Source organism: Glarea lozoyensis, assembly GCF_000409485.1.
Source record: "Glarea lozoyensis ATCC 20868 chromosome Unknown GLAREA1, whole genome shotgun sequence".
Lineage (NCBI taxonomy): Eukaryota > Fungi > Ascomycota > Leotiomycetes > Helotiales > Helotiaceae > Glarea > Glarea lozoyensis.
Window position 1 is genome coordinate 29567 of NW_007360983.1, and position 21275 is coordinate 50841.

A 21275-nucleotide genomic window follows, 5' to 3' on the forward strand; every position below is an offset into this window, starting at 1 on the left:
TTTATGGGTCGTCACCAGAATGATGGTTACAGATCTATAATTGGGGTTGCTGCACTAGCTATAGCTTTGAATAACAACTTCATCTGATAATTGACATGATTAATACAGTATTTCGATGAAGTTATATGGTCCTCGAGTATTCAAAAATGACTACAATACAAAAAATTGATAACCCGTTCATATTAAATAGTTCTAAGACTTAAAATCTACTACATGAGAAATCCCAAAAGAGTAAAGAACAGAATCTCCATAGGCTGATACACTTCAGACCTCCCTTGTGCACCTTGATTCCGATGAGTGGCTGCGGCACTTTCCATCGATACGGTCATTGGTCGGTCTAGCGTGGAAAACAGGATGGTCATGCTTCCGGTAGTCTCTGACGATGGAGTCGTGGAGGAAGAGTGTTCTTGGATGGGTGCTGACGTTGTGCTTGGCACCAGGGTTGTGAAGGATGGTAGTCCCTTACTTGTCGTCTCTGGAATAAATGTCGACGAGATTGTGTATGACGAAGTACTTGTGGGGGTATGCATCGAGGTGGTCATGGTGTCGCCGTTGAACGTTTGATGTGCGATGAGCCAATTGTCCTGGCTGGTCGATGTTCCCTCTTTCGCGGGTAAGTCCAACGTTGTAGAAGCCGGTAGCTCTGCAGAGCCAGCTGGGTTTGAAGGCGAAGTGGCCGCTGATGTAGACTCAACAGAGGTTCCAAAGTGTTCTCCTTCGACCTGTTCGGTCTCGGTGACTTTGGAGTCTTCTGCTTTCGCAGGGTCGGCGTGTTCACCATCTGCCGCTTCCTTCGTTTCTTGTTCCTCAATTACAGCTTTTCTAGCAGTTTCCTCCTCGGCTTTCTTCCTCTCTTGCTCCTCCGTTGCAGCCTTTCTAGCGGTTTCTTCCTCGGCTTTCTGTTTTTCTTCGCCCGCAGCCTTTCTGGCAGTCGCCTCCTCGGCTTTCTTCCTCTTTTCCTCCGCGGCTTTTCTAGCATTTTCCTCCTCAGCCTTCTTTCTCTCTTGTTCCTTTGCTTCTTCCTCCTTTTTCTTAGACGCCGACTGTTCGCTGTCGGCTTCCATTCCAAGAATAGGAGCAGGTTGTGGGCCGGGACTGACCGAGGATATGCCTTGAGCTGGAGGTTGCTCCGTGCTAGAGCTAGGATTGCCAGATGCGACGTCCTGAGATGGAGCCGGGGGTATGCTAGACGTAGGGCTGACAGATTCGACACTGTTCGACGTTTGAATATCGCTGGCCGATTGCTTGACCTCTGGGTTATGATCCATGGCGAAGTCTGTAGATCCGGGTGGAAAAAGTTCCCTTGTCGCGTTAGTTTACCTTACGATAGCTAGGAATGGCACTTACCACGTAACAGGGACACGGCCGAGATCTAGATCACCAATGAGGGATTGGAAAAGAGCAATAGAGAGGTCGATGTTGCCTTCGGGATTTGCTTTAGGGAGTGTATCTACAACCTTTGCACACTCTCTTTTACCCTGGTAGTTGATGCAGGCCATGCCACCACAGTGGCCTTTCATGAATTTTTCTGGGGCAGCCGCAACGAGATCAGATTCCTTGGTCCGTTAGCCAAACTTATCAGAGCATCTGGCTGGAAAATAAGTTACCAAATGTATCTCCCCACATGAGCCATATGCGCCCGACTGGTTATACCAACTAGCCATGCCAGTTGAGATTATGCCCGCAAAAGCGACCTTGGGCAATTGACATGCCAGGATCGCTACGAATACTTTTTTGAGGCACCCCATTGTGAGATTTAGGATTAATGAAGTCAAAGAAATTGTAAGTAGCTCGAGCAAGGAGAGCAGATGAGTTAATCAAAGAATGAGATTGGCGGAAGATAAAGGTTGAAGAGACAATTTCGAGCCTACAGGAGGCAGCGAGTGTGTGATATATAGGATATTGATCATAGGCCATTTGAGGGTTGACGTAAGAATCCAATTCTTCATAACTAAATCATGAGCTAAAACGGCTGGTGACTACCTCGAAGAGGTATGGGTCTTTTGAGCAGTCAGAATTTGCAACATATTGCGCATGTTCTCTTCCCAGACTAAGAACACGGTGTTTTGAAAATTTGAGGTACTAAAAGTTTTAGACGACGCCGTTTCGAAGTAGCAGACCAAAAGGGTTTGCAAAACTTCGTTAGTGACGTCGTAATAGGAATCCACAACTTGGATTCCCATACTTTTGTGAAAACACTGAGAAGTGGACTATTCCGCAATGTAAGCTGTGGTTAAGCATTCAAACTTCAAAATCTGACTAGATAAAACCAGCGCAACATAAACTGTCAGATCGACATAGGAACAACAGGGTCTGCAATCCATGACAACCTCAACGAGCCTGTTGGGCCGAGTGGACACCTCGTTCTTATTGGATGCAACATTTTGCAAAGAGTGTACACAGTCCATATGGCGCAAGACAGCGCAAAGAGCCATAGCGAAAGGCACGCCACGAAAATTGTGTGAGATGAAGCTATTCCCAAGAGTGACGTTGGTGAGGTAGCACAGACCATTGGTGATTTAGACGTCACATGCAAACTTCTGATTCTATAGGGCTTTTGAAGCCTCAGGCACGCTTAGGTGAACATCAGATCCCCGATTTCTGCCCACGTGATCTCTCTTGGGTCAGCCGCTGGTAGGCGACTGCCCCGATGGCTGGAGCCTGTCACAGAATCCGGATCCTCCTTGTTTTCTCCTTTCCTCCTCTTACACCTCCGGGTTCCTACGAACAATCACCACCATCTTACAATCACGCCAGCAAATGCATATCGAATTAAACACAGATTATTCTCTTCTCTTTGACGGCCAAAGCCAGATGCGCACCGCGAAGAATCATCAAAAGCTGCACCGAAACTACCGTTCGCAGATTCGAGCGGATGCGGAACGACGTCGAGGCGCGCCATGAATACCCTCAACCCACCACCAGCAATCCCTTCGCCAGCCATGACGAACGTCGTGAGGGGCTTCCACACACCAGCAACTGGATCTGCGGACGAAGATTCGGATTATGGAGCGCAAACCCCTTCTCGTCGCCATAGACTTCAGGATGTAGTTAGCGCCAACAGCAGCCCTATGATGCGGTCCTCGTCAGGCCAAGGTGTCAGCGGCATCAGCAGAATGCGATTGACGCTGGAAACTTTGCAATTGGAGAATGATTCGCGCAGCAACTCCATGGTCCGGAGCAGAAGCAAGATGCGCCAGCCCCAGCCTCAAAGCAGCACAGGCACGACGTCCGACGGGTTCAGCGACGACGAGGCATCTGATATTACCAGTTATGATATCCCCTTAGAAAACGATTTTGTAAGCGAGAGTCTGCGCGAAAAGCCAATGCTTGGTGCGGTCGAGGGTGGACTGGTTCAAGATACAATTGCACGAAAGATGCAGGCAGACGACTTTGAGCCTTTGCGATGTCTCGGCAAAGGTACATTTGGAACCGTCTTGTTAGTGAAGCAGCGGACGACTGGACGACTTTATGCGCAGAAACAATTCAAGAAGGCAACATTGACAGTTCACAAGAGGTTGGTGGAGCAGACCAAAACCGAGCGATCGATCCTGGAGTCCGTCAATCGCCATCCCTTTGTGGTGAAGCTCTTCTATGCATTTCAAGATCACGAAAAGCTATATCTCATCCTTGAATACGCGCAAGGAGGCGAATTGTTCACACACCTTGCCCAGGAGCGTATGTTTTCCGAGGAAGTCGCTTCCTTCTATATGGCTGAAATGGTTCTTGCGCTGGAGCATCTTCATCGTAATCTCGGAGTTGTCTACCGCGACTTGAAGCCTGAGAACTGTCTTCTCGATACCGAAGGTCACCTTCTTTTGACTGATTTCGGTCTCTCGAAAGTGGCTGTTGACGAAAACGACAAGTGCAATAGCGTTCTTGGTACGGTGGAGTACATGGCTCCAGAGGTCATTCAGGGTCACAAGTACGGTATGGCAGTTGACTGGTGGTCTTTTGGCGCTCTGGGTTTCGACCTCCTAAGCGGCGCACCCCCCTTTCAAGGGCCGAATCATGCAAAGACGCAGGAGAAGATCATCAAATCAAAAGTGGTTATGCCATACTTTTTTAGCACGGATGCCAAAGATCTCCTTACTCGCCTGTTGAGAAAGGAACCAACAAAGCGCCTTGGATCAAATATGCCTAAGGACCTTGGGCTTATCAAGAAGCATCGATTCTTCCGGAAGATTGATTGGAAGGCGCTTGCTCGCCGTGAAGTTGAGGCTCCGATTCAACCTTTCATAACCGATCCTGAACTGGCCGAGAATTTCTCCAACGATTTTACCGACCTTGCCCTGTCACCTGTGTTGACAAGTACGAGGCCACCGTGGAGCTCAGCCACAGCAGGTGGAAGTGAGAACCCTTTTGGTGGGTTTAGCTATGTAGCGAGTCAGAGTCTGTTAGATTCCAATGGGTTTCCCGGTATGCTGGCGGAGGGAACACCAACACCAACAGTTGCGGTTTAGAGATATCATATACACAATTCGGCGAAAGGCTGGTAAAAGTCCATGAATAAATGCGACACTTATGGGATACATTCGGATACACGGGATTGGCGCGCATAGGAGTAGAACGTGTGTGAGAATTGGGTTATTATTCATTCTGGTTCCGACTACTGGTATAGATTAGGATAATGGACTTAGATGGAGAGAGAGTTTCTGGTAGACTAGGCGTCCAAATATGCGTAATTAACAACTATGTTTTTGTCATTCTTCAAATCTTCAGTCTCAAGCGTTGATTCTCCAGCAGTGTATTGAGTACATAGAGGAGAGCAGAGAATCGACCTATACTTGTAATACAATCCAACATACTCAAATTGCGCATGAGTGGTTTTAGTTCATGTAAGGAGCGCTTGCCAAGTAGTCTTGTGGCTAATCCAAAGCCTAGTTGTTATTCCGTCACTATACTTTCCTAGCTCATCCTTAGGTTCGAACTTGAAACAGACGACAAGTTACTCTTGCCACACCTTGGTTAGTAGACTTGATAAATCTAGAGTTGTTTCTTCCTTTCAATACGGCCCGTATAGGATGAAATGGGGGTCAAACTCCTCAGACTGCTTCCCAAGCCTTGTCACACGCAGAGCTTGCGCCCGATCTTCTTCCACCCAACTTTTAATCTCTTTTGCCTTCTCATCGCCCATCAACCACCCTTCGGTGAAGCCCTCCACTATCTTGCGTACTTCCGGCGGCAAACTTCGTGCTCCTAGGCTGGCATCTTTTCCGAAGAACGTCTGATCAAGTGCTACTTCTGCCCACCAGTCGTGCTGCTGCGGGGGCACGTTTGCTGTCGAGCAGATGCGGTAGTTTGGGTCAACAAGATAGATGATTAACATTCCGAAGGTGCCAGGCTGTGTTTCGTCGACGAGAGCGAGGCCATCGAGGCGATGTTGGAGCGTGTTGGGCCAGGTCAGTAACCGATTTACTGGGAGACTGACCGAACCAAGCGTCTGCAGTGGAGGTGTATGATACACCCACTCCCAGGTACTTGCATACGGTTGCTCAGGGTTGTAGCGAGCTTTGGTTTCCTCGGTTTGGGTAAAACCGAAGACGCGGCGATGCGTGTCCCAAGCGTCATTGTCGTAAAACTCGTTCCCGGATTCCCCAAAATGACACTCCTCACAGGACATAGAGGTAGGCTGGTGGAAAGAAAGCCTAGGAGTGGTGACGTTAGTCACAGAGTATACATAAGCAGCGGTAGACACGATGTGCTCGTTCCGCTGGGCTTCCAACGTCAGGTCGTCTGTAAAGGTAGGCTCGGCAGCAGTGAGATTTATCTCCCGTATACGAACGATTATTTGAAGACCTTTTTTGTGGAAAATGTCCTGGAGATCTACAATCTGAATGCCGTTGTCAGGATCTGGGTCCTTTGAGGGCATCCTCCGATTACGTTTGTAATTTGGGCTTCCTACAATGACTTGGCCATTTCTGCCTTCTCTCCAAGCCTCGTAGGAGAAAGCTGTTCCAGGCTCCGGGTCAGATAGACTCGTAATGATATCCCGTTTCTTTTCTAGTAATGGTATGAGGCTAAAGAATTTTTCGGAAGTAGTCAATGATTCTGCCCACGTTTGAAAAGTCATGGATCTGATATTTGTGATCCGGTCAAGTGCCCACTCCGGTAGCAGCCGGTTTATATTCTCGTTATCGTAAGACGGATTCCGTGCTAGGAAATGGTAGATTCGCCAAAGACAGCTGTCAGATTCTTCACCTAGCTGTATATCTCCGGCGGTTCCTGCTTCCCATAAATCTCGCATATCCTGGGAGACAGTATCGAGCCAAGGGGGATTTGCTGTATATACGTGACCATAAGTTCTGATCCGAATCGGAGCTACACCTACACTGCCATCTGTTGGGAGTCCATTCCCTTTGAACAAACAGCTTTCCCACATTCGAATTGCTGGAGCTATTATTCTCTCGATGAGCCTGTAGAGTGATTTGTTGTGCATCGGATGCAAATTGTTTATATAAGATGTAATGCGCAGAGGGTCCTCCGCATTAGACGTGTATTTGGTTTCGCAAGGTAGCCATTGAAACTGGGAAGAATACTTATAAGAATTGGCGTCACTCTTTTTACCCCAAAGATGCCAAGGTGGGTGTGACGTTGCTTCTTCTTCCGACACTGTTGGCTCTGGTTGTATTAGTGCTGTATTCGTATCAGGAGAGAAGCATGTCTCAACACAGTTCTCGAGTGCTACTTGCTGCCCACCGGCAAAGTATTCCGTCCTTCCATAAACCAATGGATACATCGATGGGTCCACAAGGTCAGATATTCTGTCCACTTGAGCGGTTTGGCCTTTGATTCCAGACCGTAATTGCGCTACTGTAACTTTGAACCCTTCTGCTGTATCGGTAGAAACTAGGCCATCTGATTTGCAAACGCATGAGCCGGCATCCAATACTCGTAAGAATTGTTTGTCATGAAAAGCTACTGCCTTGTCTTTGAGTTCGGCCAAACACCATTCCCAAGTCTTCTCGCTCACCAGAGGCATCGCAGGGCCAGTCTTCTCTCCCCATTCAGTCATTCTGTGCTCGTCTATAGTGAAGTCAAGGGCCGAGAAACTCGCATCATGCCGCCACTCTTCGACCTTTTCGACATCGAAAATGTTGAGATGCCAATCTTTCGTATCCGTGACATGGTTCATGATTGACAGCATAGCCAACTCACGAGCCGTCAACCGCGGGGTTTGCTCCCAGCCTGCTGCGCCATCATTGAAACCTTCTACGAGGTCAATTTCATGATAAACTGGAAGGTCACCAAATCCTGGGCATTTCAGCGGTGCTCCAGCGCCATTGTTCATCTCGGAAATATGCCTAAAACCGAATTTCTTTAGCTCGTTTTCGTTTGAGCACATTGATTACCTTATATGCAGCTTGTGATGAGATCCAAAGGAGGAAGACCGACGAAGCTGGTCATTTCACAGGAACTCCACGTGATACCAACAACAGACAAACTGCAGGGCTGTCATCAAAAAATAAGCTATATTCATAATTCATAATTATTGCGACAAAATCTGAAAATCTGAAAACCCCAGAAACATCGCGAGATAGACAATAACGACTTTTGGGACTACTGACTACGGAACATCGACGCTTCTAGGAGGTTAGACCTTAATTGCTTCTTAAACAGATAACTAGCGAATTGCGTATATGTAGTTCTATTATACCCAGAACGTTGTAGAAGAAAGGGCGAAAGCTGGACGCGCTATAGTGATTACTGTGATTAACCTTATCGTTGTACCCGCGACGTTGATAGGCGCACGACACGCCAGGCCACGCGAACGTCTCCTCCATTTACATCGTCATTGATTCCATATCAGTGTCAATATCAACAACTCTATCGGTGAAATTGTCCATTTTACCAGAAACTACCCCGTGATCAAGATGGTAAGTGATAGATGACTTATGGGATCAAGCTAATTTGCAAAAGACCATGATCACGACCACCAAGCCAGCGGATGTGGAAATTCTCATCCTCGGCGCTGGTTGGACCTCGACTTTTCTCATTCCTCTTCTCAAGAAACAAAACATCTCGTTTGGTGCCACCTCAACGACCGGTCGAGATGGTACTTTCAAGTTCAAGTTTGAGCACGATGAATGCGATGAAGCCAAGAAACAGTATCGAGACCTTCCAGCTGCGAAGACAGTCCTGATTACTTTCCCATTGAAAGGCAAGGGTGAGAGTTCACATCTTGTGAAGTCATATTCACAGGCGCACGGTGGAGAAGAATCGAAATTTCAATTCATTCAACTTGGTAGCACAGGAATTTTCACTATTCCTGGTCAGGATACTTGGGTCACGAGACACTCAAAGGTAATTGTTCCCTTTGAACAAGTGAATTTTTGCTGAACTCTTAAAGTACGATACTTCAAATGCACGGGCAATTGCGGAAGATGAATTGATCTCACTGGGAGGTTGTGTACTGAACCTATCTGGTCTCTGGGGTGGTGCAAGACAACCGAAACATTGGCTAGACCGAGTTGCCGACACCAAAGAAAAGCTTGCTAGCAAACAGTCACTTCATATGGTTCATGGTCTTGATGTCGCAAGATCGATTATTGCAGTTCATGAAAGGTTTGGGAAAGCCGCTGGACAGCGATGGGTATGACAGAAACTCCCGGGAGCTATTTCCCAAGTTCTCACGCTAATATTTTCAGATGCTTACCGATCTTATTGTTTACGACTGGTGGGCTTTGATTCTTGGGTTTGCTGGAGAGTTGCAAGAAGAGGATCCAACCAGTAATCGCGAACACACGCAGATCAAGTGGGTCGGCGAAGTGATGGTCGAGCAGAATGTCAAAGCCCTCCCGCGCTCTATGGAACAACTTGGTAGATGTTACGATACACGAGAGTTCTGGACGACTTTTGAGCTCATGCCCATTCGCGCAAGAATATAGAAATTCGGAAGTTCTCTCAGAGCTTGACTTAAATCCTGATAGTTTTTCTACTCACATGCCTCATTCCAACATCGATTTTGAACTCGTATCCTGGGGGTCCTAGGTGCAGTCATCATTCGTCTCTATGGATCGCCGCAATCGTGTTTTCGGTAGTATGTCTACTTGAGCTGTACGGCAAGTTCCCACAAACTTTTGTTTCGCTACGATTGATTGAAGTGAAAAGCACAATAAAAAAGTAAAATAGAAAAAGCGACTCATTTATTGTTCAAGTTCTTGACCTCATTAATGTCAGAACTACGGAATATTGTCAGGAGTTTTGATGTTTCAATAAGAAGGGAAAAAAAGTTCGTTTGTCATGCTGACTAATTTCAGGTTCGCGGTATAGCTAGTGTCAGATTAAGCATATTGTGCTAAGACTTCAGATGGTTTTTGTGAAACATTGCCATTCAATTCTGGAAAGATTTACAGTTGATGTTGGATAGGTGGAAGATTGTCTGTCTGTTAAGCGATGTGGGGACTTATTAACATTGTTTTATCATGATTCGTTAGAAGCGATGTTAGCCAACATTTCCTGCAGCTTGCAGCCGCCCGGATAGAAGTAGCAACAACGAAAACGTAAAACGAGTGTTGGAACTGGGGCTTATCAGAGAAAACTCGAAGTGTCTACACCACGCTAGTGAGTCGCCCAAACTTCCCCAAGCAGCTTCGTGTACCGTCTTGCTTAATATAATACTGATGGCATCCAGTCTAATCTTTTCTTAATCGATCCCGCAGTCTGCTTCTCGTGGAAGAAAAGGTCCTAAACATGTCTTCTTCAGCTGGACTCAATCACAGCCCTTTGACGGCGGATGCATACAACTCTTTACCTCATATCGACAATGTCAAGGAACTTTCAAACCGACAAATGCATGCGAGGGACAAGTTACTTCATCTGATCAATTCCCATGGACTCGTAAACGTCTTTTCTATCCATTTGATCCACAAGCATTTCAATGTCGCAGAAGGACGAGTCATGGTCTATGAAACTGTCAAAGGGACCAAACATCCTGACTTCCAGATGTGCAGTCCAAGAATTCCATCAGAGTGCCAAAATCTCAAGGGCTTGTTTTTTCGAGTCAGTGATGGAGGACAACTAGCGGCTTATGAATATACGACCGATCCTGTCGTAGACGTGTCTGCTTGTGGTACATTTTTCGGGGATATCTCTACACTCATGATGGCTTTGGGAGTCCAAGACTTATTTGCGCTCACACTGAAGCGAGTGGAGCCCGCGGCCAATCTGCTCGAGTTTGAAATATCAGATTTGACCTCAACAATCCTAATCCCGGACCTCTCAGGGAATCAAGATGGTGGAAACAGTCGGCCCACGGATTGGAGCTTTATAAGTCCAGAAGTTCGCAATGACGAGATCGATAATCAAATTCTTGTCACGAAAAACCGTCAGGATGAAGAACTTTTCTGCATCGCGGGGACTTATGTGGCCGGGCAGGATAGTACACACCCAGTTGCCGCAGGGACTGTTCGTTGCACGGTAACTAGGAGTGGCTACCACCACGAAGTCATAACGAAGGGGAACGGCAAAATTTTCATAAATGGACAACTAATCGAAAAGGAGAGTGCTATATGTGAGATTATTACTCATGCCCAGCGACTTATCTCTCCCAACCCTGGTGTCGCCGTAGCGGCATAAAACAATTCACAAATTGCGAAGGCCAAAACCTGAAGTGTCAAAATTGACAAACATTCTTTTCCTCTCATTGCTCGTATGCCTGTTACTTTCGTTACGCTAGGAAAAAGACATCTTGGCTGTGTTGGTCGTGTTGCTACGGGCGTGTCATTTGGACACCATGGGATTAAGACAGTGACAAGGTTGCATCATTTAGATGCCACGCTTGTTAATAGTTTTGGGCTATCCTCCACGATCTCTGCCGCAACGTTCGAATAGAAAGTTATTCCACAAACAATTCCCACTTAGATCTTTATCCCAACGCTACGAGTCCGTATAGCTGAACATCGATTTTCATGCGCCAGAAAACGCACTAGAATCATGTAGAGTCGTTTGTCCTCATGTCCTTATGCGAGATTAAGAGTCTTCTGACCAGCAGATCCAAAGGTCCTGTACGATCCATGGTAACAACCAATCCCAACTCTTCTGTAAAGCTGAACATCCGAATCTCCTTCGGTTTTCTGCAATATCAGAAATGTTTCACTAATCTTCATACTGCTCAGCAATGCCATGGACCGCAATAAGACACATGTATAGTCTGCGAAAGATGCATAACTCTTGGCGTCAATGTCGAATTGTGCATCGTAAAATGAACGTCCGACGCTGTTTTCAGGGCAGTTCTGCTCACCAAAGACTTCCAAAATAAGAGGTGATCGAATCGGGCTTTTTGGTTTTATTCTGAGTGTCATTTCTCGTGCCGGCCCACGAATGGCAAGACGAGTGGAGGCAATTGCAGAACTGAAAGGCGCAGCTGACCACACAACTTCCCAGTCAACAAGAGCAACATGATCACGAACATCTGCTCTGAGCTTAGGAGTATTTTTCTCCCAGTTCCAGAAGTCGAACCTCACCATATTTCGACAGGACAACCATGTCCAGGAAGGAAGGCCAAGAAAGGGGCTTTCGTCCGTGACGCTATCGGCTTTCATTCGCATCCACATCAGATCTTGGTGAAATGAACCGCACCACAAACCGAGAATCGGCTGGTCCCCTGTCATGGATTGATACTCATCGAGTATACCTAATAGTGCTGGTAATCTATCGCTTGCGACAGTGAACTTCCTTCGCGAATAACTAGTCATCCAATTCCACCAGACCATATGATGATCATCTGCACGTCTTTGCGTGTGCAATACCTGTTCAGGTTCTAATACAAGACCAGTCTCTGTTCTGTAACTATTCTTACAGTGCCAAGATAACTCCGTTTGTGCAAAATGGGCTATACGTGGAGAAAGGAGCATTTCTTGAAGTACCCATCCTCTTTGGTTGAGAGCGGAGTCCTGGATCGATGTCCGAAAGTCATGCGGTAAAACTCGAACTGTTCTCTGCTCTCCATCGCTTGATAGGGTGCGAAAGAAGGGTTCCTTGAAAGGAGGCTGATGAACCGTTTCCGAGGTGGTGAGTGCCTTTTCGTCATGCAGGTGCACATTAAGAAAGCCTTCAGAAGAGTCAATGGCGTCTGTTGCCGCGATAGTCAGCGAGCTTCCAGCATATGTGTTCTTCATGTTAGATGCTTCGATGTTCCACTCTAGTTCGTCATCCTGCACAATACACAACGAGTCAATCCATAAGTACCTAAGTCCGAGCATCCTGGTGGTCAGTATTGCGTCCTGTAAAGTTGAGGGAATAGAATCCATCGGAATTCCTTGATGTAAGGAGTTGATGCTTTCCTTTGTTGCTCCGAATTTGGATTGTCCCCAACAGTAACTTAGTGTCGCATATTTTGGACTCGGTTTTGATAGCTCCTGGCACATGACCAGTCTTGGAACGGCCGGTTCAACGTTAATCAAGCGTTTAGGGAGTTGCTGCGATCGGGGTTTACAAGTCTCATGACATCTTTCGCACGTTTCCAGCCAGTTCTTGACGATAGACATCTTCTCAGGAACCGATGTTTTTGACCTTTTCCAAATGGGTAAGTCAGCTGCGAGGGCTGTAAGATTAAGTTAGTTCTCACCTAAAGACTTTTGAATGGCTAGAAACTGACTCACAATTCATGCTACAACTGGCAATGGTAAAGCATCGTGACCATGATCTGGTTGCCATGTCCTGGCTGATGAGCATGCTGACCAAATCCCAAGAGAGTCCGGATATCGGCTCCTGAGAGCCATCGATTTGTGTCGATGTCAGTTCGATACGTAGAGAGTTGGGAGAGCTTTCATCATCATTTACAAAAGCCATGGCTACCCCTTCAGCTTGACAGAAGTCCCAGATAAACGCACATAGCACGCATGTGAAACTAGAATCTCGGAGCTGTTCCAGGATGGGGTAGTGCTCCCGGTCTGGTGTAAGCTGTTGCGCAGGATGGATTAGTTGACTACAATAGCTGCAAATGTTTTCAAGTTCTGCCTCCATGGCGATGATAATTCTGGAGATTGCGGATGGTTATGAAGAAACACGTGGAGATATTGTAAATCATGTTGGTTCAGTATCTGCCTGCGTCAAGGTTTTCGGATGCCTACAGAATTCTTGCTCATATTTACAGGGGTAGTTTTAGGGCAAAGTCCCGGCTGGTTCAGCCTGGCTGCCAGGCACCATCAACTAACGTCCTGCTGAAAAATCATCATGAACCATCAGTGGTCGTCGTATCAAACAACTATTTCATTGTTTATTCAAGTCAGGATGAGCACACTCATTACTAGGATTGGAATAGATCAGACAACATGAGAAGAGGGAGGAATGGAGCTTCCAAGCGAATTTTAATTAATTGTTCTATTCCACCAAAGTAAAAGCTAACAATTTACAATGAGTTGCTATGGAGAACAACTAGTGGTGTATAGGGCAGCTGAAGGCTTGGTTCTCGCAATGCCAGGCACTTTCTCCAGAATTTTCTAATAGTTTCAGTTCGAATAAGGTGGATCCAACCCTCTCAAAGAAGGTAATCGATATGAAAGAAATTTGGGCAGAGCTCTGAGCGTTACCGGGTTGCAGTTTCCAATCTGGCCAGCATCCACATGAAATGTATCCAGCAACGTTCCAAGCCACACAGCCATTTGTATCGCTTCCAGATTTGCGCCTAGAATATCGCGAACATCGGGTGTGAGTCCTTTGAAAACTTCGTCCCAAAACCCTCTCTCAGCATCCTCGAACTTCTCAGGCATCTCAAATTCGCCATCGCGGTACTCTCCTGCAAGTGTATGGATGCGCGCAAACCCCATCCCGAACGGCAATGGTTGTGACAACTCCCAGTCAACGATTCCCGAGACTTGGTGATTTTCGTCGACAAGAATGTTGAGTTGGCTGAGTGAGAAGTGGGATACGAATAGTGGTAATACTTTCAGCGTATCCAGCTTGCGAAGAAATTCCTTCGAGACATCTCTGAAGGGCCGCACTGCGCTGTTTTCGGAAGCTACAAGCATTTCAAGATGAGGGCGAATGTCCCTTTCAACCATTTCCGTACTCTCTCCTTCAATATAGCCCTGTGAGAAGATTCGACCCAAAGATTTGTTGATTGAAACATTAGCATCTGCCATCGTTGGACCTCCAATAGCGTTCAACCACACCCTGCCAGGCATTTTGGTCATACAAAAAGTCCAAATCTTTTCCTTTTCAAGATCCTTGTCGCTCAATAATTCAATTTCCGGGACAACATCTCCCAGCGTCTTCCTGGCCAACTTGAATGGAGCAAGATCTAAAGGTTCAGGTCGGAACTGGATGACAACCTCCATTTTGTCCTGCAAGGTCACAATGAAAGTCCTACTGTAAAAACCTTGGACTTCAACTCCCTCTGATTTTTCGACACCCAAGTTGTAATGAGCTTCTGCAAGTTCTCTGGCTTTTTCCAACTGCTTCGCTTCCGTACCTAAGCACATTGGCATATCTGCGTTGCTTTCGATAGTGATCACCATATTGAATCGAAGAGGTGAAGAGGAATTGTTGTTTGGTATATATACTTCTAGGAAGGTATATTAGTCTCGCAATAATTCCAATTGTGGTGTTGAGAAGCTGTTGTACTTTTTACCACTGACTGATCGATGAGACAATATTTATACAAGGTCATTTATTTCGTATCGTAAGGCAGATTTGTTGGAAGGCTTTCTTCTATTGTGTAACAAATTTGAAATCTCTCTCATGCATCTTGCACTCGGTGAACAAGGCAGCGATGTGCATAGCTCACCCATACCTAATGGAGCTCGAGGCAGTGCAATACCGAGTTGAGGAGCCCCACAGCAAAGAACTTTCCAACACAATAGAATTTCAACCAACCAATAAATTTTGGAAATTGTTTTCCCTCGAATAAATAATAGTATTGATCCGGGTTTCTCAAGATCGAACCAAACACACTTTGTTTGGTCTCTCGGCTAGAGTGAAGTCAGCGCCTACTCTTAATTCAATCGTGGCAACCAATAAATCCCAACGCCATTGGGAAATTCTCATGGACATCGTTCAAACATACGGATATTTCTTCTGTCGGCCATTTATTATTTTACGACATTTGAGCCTTTCTGATCGTATTTTTTCCTCTCAGACTTCATGTAAAGGTGCTGTGAGCTTTATTGCGTAAGTTTTTGCATATTCAAACATATATTATTAGCGGTTCATGATGGCTTGAGATAGATCAAAAGCCGACCAGAGAACTTTAATTAACCAAGATTTTTTGGCGAGTTTTACAAATACTCTGAAGAATAAATTAAGAAAAGACAAGGACTAAAGTTGAAGAAGTCAGTGGCGGGGATATGTTTAAACTGTCGATGTCTATTTCAATTGTTTGGACACGACGATCACATTATAATCATTTACCTAGATAGTAAATTTCAGACTATCACATATTAATGACAGGCCCGCCTGCTGGTGAACACAACGTACGAATCAAGTTTTACTTTACAATCATTAACGTGGTATCGACGTTTACTTCGGGCAAACCAGAATGCCCAGACTGTAATATACCTGTCCTTAACTGGCGAGAATCGGTATAGAGATGATGCCTAACACGTTTGGTAAAGAAATTTACTTTCGTAGCTATGCACTCGGTGTAAACATCCTTAGAGTGGAAAGTATTTGATTTGAAAAAATATGATCCCAGGCTCTCGGAGTTCTTACCTCATCAAGCGTTCCCAGGCGCCACGCAACTGCCTCCCAGCCCCCTCTTATCGCTTAAATCATGACTGCGCAGGATTCAGCTTTTTGATTGTAATTTTCTGTAATTTGACTGGCTAGAACTTCAATTTATGATCTAGCGTATTTCCGCACTGCCTACCATCCAACAACTTGGCGCTTCAAAACCAACGGACACCATTGTTCATGACTGGATACAGATAAGAAATTAGGTCTAAGAAATTAAGAATTGGTATGCAGTATACAATGTGTTCCCCTACATTCAGGCTTGCCAGAAAAGGAATTGAGTAATGAAATATCTATTCCCGTTACAAACCGCTTTACCCTGTAAACTGTGACGGATTTCTCGTGGCACTTCCTACCACTTGGTGAAATTCGATCATATCCGTCATTGAAGTACAAAGTTTCCGAGATCACTTCTCTCTTTTCTCGAGCCATCTACCTCCTCATACACCACATCCTCGCGTAGAACATGATTCTTTCGATACCCACCACCGCTCTGAGCACTCTCTTACTTGGGCTGATGCTCGCAACCTCCAGCATCGGTGATGTCGAGCCCAACTTACCTCACGATCCGAAAACTACACCATACTGTACTTTTTGGGCAGACGTGGGTAGTGACATCCCATGTGCCGATTTTCTTACATACTGGGAGGTAGCTCTCGTTGCTTTCGTCCGCTGGAACCCCAGTATCACTTCCACCTGTGGCAACTTTGGAAATCATACGTCCTACTGCATTGATGCCTACAACGAGCCTGGCGCACTCTACTCTCCCTGGAAAAATCTTGGTTGTTACGTCGACAACAGCAATTCTCGTGTCTTGAGCAAAAGATTGGGTACCGAAGCTGGTGATCAACAACTTACCCAGAAATTATGCCAGGCTCTATGCAGTAACGGCTACTGGTCATATTGTGGGCTGGAGAACGGTCAAGAATGCTGGGGTGCAGATGAGCTTAACGCACTATCCGCCGAAGATAGTCCAATTAGTCTTTGTAATATGCCTTGCAAAGGTAATGCGAGCGAGATGTGTGGAGGTTCAGATCATATCAACGTGTTCCACCTGACAATTTGGTCATCGAGCAGCACAATTATGAGTGCCACCAAGCCTTCCACGACGAAGACTAGCAGCGTTACTGTACCCAAAACAACCGCGGAGGCTGCAACGACTACGAGTGCAGTTCCAAGCGTATCTCCTGCCATCCAATCAGCTGCTACACGGCTCCTGGGGCTGCCAGGACGCAGTGGAGCTTATGGTGGAATATCAATAGCAACACTGTAAGTGAATGTCAAGCCATGCGTACAATGTATAACTACTTACGGGTGTAGAATATATCTGGCAATGTTCTTGTGGTAAATATATTCTTGTCCGTCGTGTACTGGCACAGGAAATAGTTACATACATCTTGGTAACTTGTTCATGGTGATAATACTATGATTTGACTCGAGCATGAAATATTAATACCAACCGTGCCGAGACCTGTCCCACACTTGTGAAGTATCGGCGCTATTCAGATGCGTCGAGCAAGACTCAATGAAATTGCCATTCGCCGACGTACTTCACTTTGTCAAACATAACATAATTTCCGAGAGAACCTTTTAGATTGACAGAAGAATCAATAAACTCCTAATATACTCCTGACTCCGGAAGCTACCTCCTACAAGTCCACGTTTTTCTTTAAAAACTTTAGTGATGTGACTTCTCGATCCTCGGTTTGAAGGTTATATGGTCCTACTTGGATACGCAAAGGGGTTCACAAAATTCGTTGGCTGATTTCGTAAGCGAAGACATTCGAATCGGAAAGCACATCATGATCCCTAGACATTTTGCAATGTTTAACGCATGGTGTAGTGAGGGCCATATAGTTCTATGCAAAATGCACTGGGTGATCCCCCCGGCGATACATCTTTGTATACCTCGTCTGCATTTTAGACTCGGACTGTCATTTGGATCTTCTAATGAATGAACACACTTTGGTGTGCTTTTGGCTTTGAGTTCACTAGGCTTTTGGATAATGTTATGCGGGATTTGGGTAAGATCAGGTTGATAGATTGTTATTTTCATTTTGAAGTTCTGGGTTATTGATTCCGCGGATCAAAAAGCTTGAGAGTAACGCTAATCTCTTCCCATCGGTCCCTGGGTCGAGATGTCAACAAGCTTCTGCCCAGGGACCAAGATCAGAATGTTGAAGGATATTGAATGCGATGTCACCCAAATAAAATTTGAGATAAGGGATCTGTCGTATCTGGCTTGGAATCCGCGAGACCAAAACCCAATTCCTCAGAAGAACCATCCACTCCAGGCATTGTCTTCAGGAGCTCTTCAAAATCTCCGTAATGATTATGATCCATCTGATGACAAAACAAGGCCCACTGCGTCGCAAATATCATAGGACAGACGTCGCAACGAATATCCTGAATATCATAATACTCCTCCACAAACGCCATCACACTCTCCGGAATCTCCTCCTCCCACCCCTCAATCCCAGCTTTCTCCTTCTTCCTCGCTCTCACCGCCAAATTCAGCACAACATTGTCATGAAACTGCGTCTTCATATGTCTCGCAAGCCCCGACGACGAAGTATACGATCGACAGCACGTCTTGCACCCAAAAGACAGCTCAGGCGCATGAACGGAAGACGTGTGAAGCGAGAGTTCATTTTGCGAAGCAAAACTTTGGCTACAGACTTCGCAGAAATGAGCATTTGCACTCGCCTCTCTGCGTTTTTTCCGTTCTTTCACAATAACCATATCCTTATGCTCGTTGCTCCAACAATGAGCCCTCAGCCCCTCCAACGTCGACATATTCAGTTCGCAAACCACACATTTGAAATTCCTCCGCGGATCAACGTGCGTCTTCGCCGCATGTTCTTCAAGCGCGGCTTTCGTCATGAAAAACTCACCGCACTCCACGCAATCCAGCTCGGCGCGATGATGACTCTTTTTGTGTCTGCGTAGCTGATACGGCACCGCGCTGATATACCCGCAGAACTCGCACTTGAACGTCGTCGCATCATGCGCGCGCGCGCAGTGGACGCGGAGGTAAGCGGCGGAGAAAGACCAGAAGTAGCAGGCTTCGCAGCTGGACGGCCGGATTTTCATGTGTATGTACTCGATATGTGTTCTGAAGGCTTGATGGCTGGAGAAGAGGAGCCGGCAGTAGGGACATGCGTTCTGTGAAACTTCGTGTCTGGGAAGAGTGGTTAGGTCGATTGGGGTGGGATGGGAGAGGCCATAGTATTCGCCGTCTGACGTCCAGTAACCTTGGCTTAGGATGGTGAGTTCTTGAGGGGACGCGTGGTTCCGAAGAACTTGGGGGATGCGGTTGTGCATGATGTTTGGTGGTTCGCCCATCTCTGCGGATATTGGGACTATGATGGATGGATGCCGTTCCGACATGTTGTGGGTGAATTAGAAACTTAATGTCAATGAGCTTCCAAGTTAAGGCCGAAAGTCTTATCTTATAAACTTGTAAGAAGATAACTAAGGTTCGTTTGTTGTTGAATAATGAATTGCATATTCAAGTTATTTGTTTTTGACTTCATTGTTTTCTTAAAACAGCTATTCATATAGTCGAATTGTAGAGCATAGATGACTGGTGAGGGTACTGGCGAGTAGGCTGGTGAGCAGAACAACAAAGAATAGTTACCTGAACAAAATAAACAAATAGCCAAACAGACCCCAGTGAATCTTGTAGAGCAACCAATCTCCATCCCATAGGCTCCTGAGACTGAAAATTCATGTCAGTACAAATTGAAAAGAAAAATGGTTTGGTTGGACGATGTGAATTTCTTTAAAATCCTGTGCAACAGTATGACATTTCGAATATCATGTATCAGCTCCACATATGTTCTATGCACTTCACAAAAGCAGGTTAGTCGCTATGCTTCACACGCACTGTCAAAACGCCGTTAGACATCCCACCATCTGAGATATCCATTTCGCCAACCATCCTTCATAGCAGGTCATGATCCATCCATAAATCTAACAACCAGGGTCTGCGCTCTCAGCCGCGAAAAACCCATCCATTTTCCCCGTGTCCCACATCAGCACATTTTGAAAGTCAGCTCTCCTTGAGATATCTGAGCCGGGCGTTTTGGCTCCGCCTTGGTTTGATTAGGCTCTAACTTGTATGAAATCTTGATGTCCAAATCGCGCTTATTCTGCTCGTTCGGCTTGTTCTCCAACATCCCGTGGATTTTGTCGCCAGGCCAGACCAAAACATAGTCCTCACGTAGGTAGAACACAGTTTGCTTCCAGTGTGTACCCTCTGCATGTGGGCCAGTTGTGAATGAAATTGGAGTATGACAAGCTGTGAATTCAATGTCAAACCATGAAATGAGGGCATGGACACGGTCCTTTTGGCGAGCTGTGAGAGTGAAAGGAACGGTAAATGCAAGATCTGCCGTCGTGCATGTGTAAAGATCGAGTGTGAGTACTGGGGTGGAATCTGTTTTCAATACATCGAAAGTGACTTTGTCAACTAGTGGTTCGGCGAGGGCGATCTCCTTAAGAGGGGCGAAGTTGAAACCATAGACGTCGTCCCAGACTGGAATTGATTGTTAGCAGCTGTCTACAAGTGGGAGTGGAAAATCTAACAGTCGATCTTATCATGTTTATAAGCCCCATCTTCAATACCAGCCATGAAGATCGTAGCCTTGTCAGGGAATATCAAGCCGTTCTTGGCAAGATATCGATCTCGCGCATAGAGGACGGTATCAAGCATAGACTCGTACAAGAGAAAGTATCCCATCCATTCCGAAATGATGATGTCGACCTGGGGATATTCTAGTTCCACTTCTTCCATCTTTCCGCGTATTAATGTGATCTTGTCCGACATGCCGTTGAGCGCAACGATTTCTCTGGCTTTGTCTATGATTGTGGACATGTCAACACCGATGACCTTCTTGGCTCCGGCCTGCACAGCGAACCTATCTCCAGTTATCAGGAATGTGTATATCGTGTAAAATCAATGATACCTACATGGATAGAATTCCAGTTCCGCAGCCTACATCGAGGACGACCTTATCTTTGAAAAGATGAGCGTTGTGAAGAATGGCGTCTCTGTATGTTTCGGTTCGGACTCTATCTTTCTATTGTGAATCAGCAAAACAGCAAGGCGTAGAGGAGGGAGGGGTCTCTCGAAGTACGCACCAACATTTCTTCGTGGATACCTTCAATACAATATTAGCAGACGATCACAAAAAAAGCCCCAGGCGATCGGATCAAAACACATACCATGATGATTGTAACTATTCATTATTAGCATATTCCATTTGGTTTTGAGCAGGATTCGAGACATACCTGTTGAAGTAGTGGGCTTCAGATGGGGCCATACCGGCCATCTGTTCGTCGACCATGATGGCGATAGAAGGTTTCGAAGACCTCAATAGCGAGATCTTATCAGTTGCGTGTAGATGGCAACAAAGAAAGTCGTGAAGAAAAAGGCAGGTATGCAGAGAAGGAAGATGCAGTATGCGGCTGCAACTATTTTGATGGACGGTGAGGATTGGGCAGTTTTTTTTCGAGATTCTGCCGCACTTACGTAAGAATCTCGCTTGACTCGTGTTAGCGGTGTAGCAAGTGCGGACGGGATCTAAAAATGATTTCTC

General features: G+C 46.0%; 10 protein-coding genes across 10 annotated transcripts; 4 read left to right on the forward strand and 6 right to left on the reverse strand.

Annotated features, from left to right (window-relative positions):
* Positions 1–209: 209 nt before the first annotated feature.
* Positions 210–1748, reverse strand: GLAREA_08653 (Barwin-like endoglucanase; the record flags this gene model as incomplete). Its single annotated transcript, XM_008077614.1, has 3 exons — positions 210–1302; positions 1348–1556; positions 1608–1748. The coding sequence occupies 3 exons, from the start codon at positions 1746–1748 to the stop codon at positions 210–212; spliced, it is 1443 nt and encodes a 480-aa protein (XP_008075805.1).
* A 1152-nt stretch (positions 1749–2900) lies between these two features.
* GLAREA_08654 (Protein kinase-like (PK-like)) lies at positions 2901–4463 on the forward strand (the record flags this gene model as incomplete). The annotated part of the gene is made up of 1 exon (XM_008077615.1): positions 2901–4463. The coding sequence occupies one exon, from the start codon at positions 2901–2903 to the stop codon at positions 4461–4463; it is 1563 nt and encodes a 520-aa protein (XP_008075806.1).
* Positions 4464–5005: 542 nt separating this feature from the next.
* GLAREA_08655 (uncharacterized protein) lies at positions 5006–7291 on the reverse strand (the record flags this gene model as incomplete). Its single annotated transcript, XM_008077616.1, has 1 exon — positions 5006–7291. One exon carries the CDS (start codon positions 7289–7291, stop codon positions 5006–5008), a length of 2286 nt encoding a protein of 761 aa, XP_008075807.1.
* A 632-nt stretch (positions 7292–7923) lies between these two features.
* Positions 7924–8888, forward strand: GLAREA_08656 (uncharacterized protein; the record flags this gene model as incomplete). Its single annotated transcript, XM_008077617.1, has 3 exons — positions 7924–8304; positions 8351–8593; positions 8649–8888. The coding sequence occupies 3 exons, from the start codon at positions 7924–7926 to the stop codon at positions 8886–8888; spliced, it is 864 nt and encodes a 287-aa protein (XP_008075808.1).
* Positions 8889–9693: 805 nt separating this feature from the next.
* Positions 9694–10578, forward strand: GLAREA_08657 (uncharacterized protein; the record flags this gene model as incomplete). Its single annotated transcript, XM_008077618.1, has 1 exon — positions 9694–10578. The coding sequence occupies one exon, from the start codon at positions 9694–9696 to the stop codon at positions 10576–10578; it is 885 nt and encodes a 294-aa protein (XP_008075809.1).
* A 383-nt stretch (positions 10579–10961) lies between these two features.
* GLAREA_08658 (uncharacterized protein) lies at positions 10962–12966 on the reverse strand (the record flags this gene model as incomplete). The annotated part of the gene is made up of 2 exons (XM_008077619.1): positions 10962–12544; positions 12603–12966. The coding sequence occupies 2 exons, from the start codon at positions 12964–12966 to the stop codon at positions 10962–10964; spliced, it is 1947 nt and encodes a 648-aa protein (XP_008075810.1).
* A 485-nt stretch (positions 12967–13451) lies between these two features.
* GLAREA_08659 (uncharacterized protein) lies at positions 13452–14459 on the reverse strand (the record flags this gene model as incomplete). The annotated part of the gene is made up of 1 exon (XM_008077620.1): positions 13452–14459. The coding sequence occupies one exon, from the start codon at positions 14457–14459 to the stop codon at positions 13452–13454; it is 1008 nt and encodes a 335-aa protein (XP_008075811.1).
* Positions 14460–16138: 1679 nt separating this feature from the next.
* On the forward strand, positions 16139–16945 carry GLAREA_08660 (WSC protein; the record flags this gene model as incomplete). Its single annotated transcript, XM_008077621.1, has 1 exon — positions 16139–16945. The coding sequence occupies one exon, from the start codon at positions 16139–16141 to the stop codon at positions 16943–16945; it is 807 nt and encodes a 268-aa protein (XP_008075812.1).
* A 926-nt stretch (positions 16946–17871) lies between these two features.
* On the reverse strand, positions 17872–19062 carry GLAREA_08661 (C2H2 and C2HC zinc finger; the record flags this gene model as incomplete). Its single annotated transcript, XM_008077622.1, has 1 exon — positions 17872–19062. The coding sequence occupies one exon, from the start codon at positions 19060–19062 to the stop codon at positions 17872–17874; it is 1191 nt and encodes a 396-aa protein (XP_008075813.1).
* Positions 19063–19709: 647 nt separating this feature from the next.
* On the reverse strand, positions 19710–21023 carry GLAREA_08662 (S-adenosyl-L-methionine-dependent methyltransferase; the record flags this gene model as incomplete). Its single annotated transcript, XM_008077623.1, has 6 exons — positions 19710–20212; positions 20263–20594; positions 20647–20756; positions 20818–20837; positions 20902–20915; positions 20968–21023. The coding sequence occupies 6 exons, from the start codon at positions 21021–21023 to the stop codon at positions 19710–19712; spliced, it is 1035 nt and encodes a 344-aa protein (XP_008075814.1).
* Positions 21024–21275: the final 252 nt, after the last annotated feature.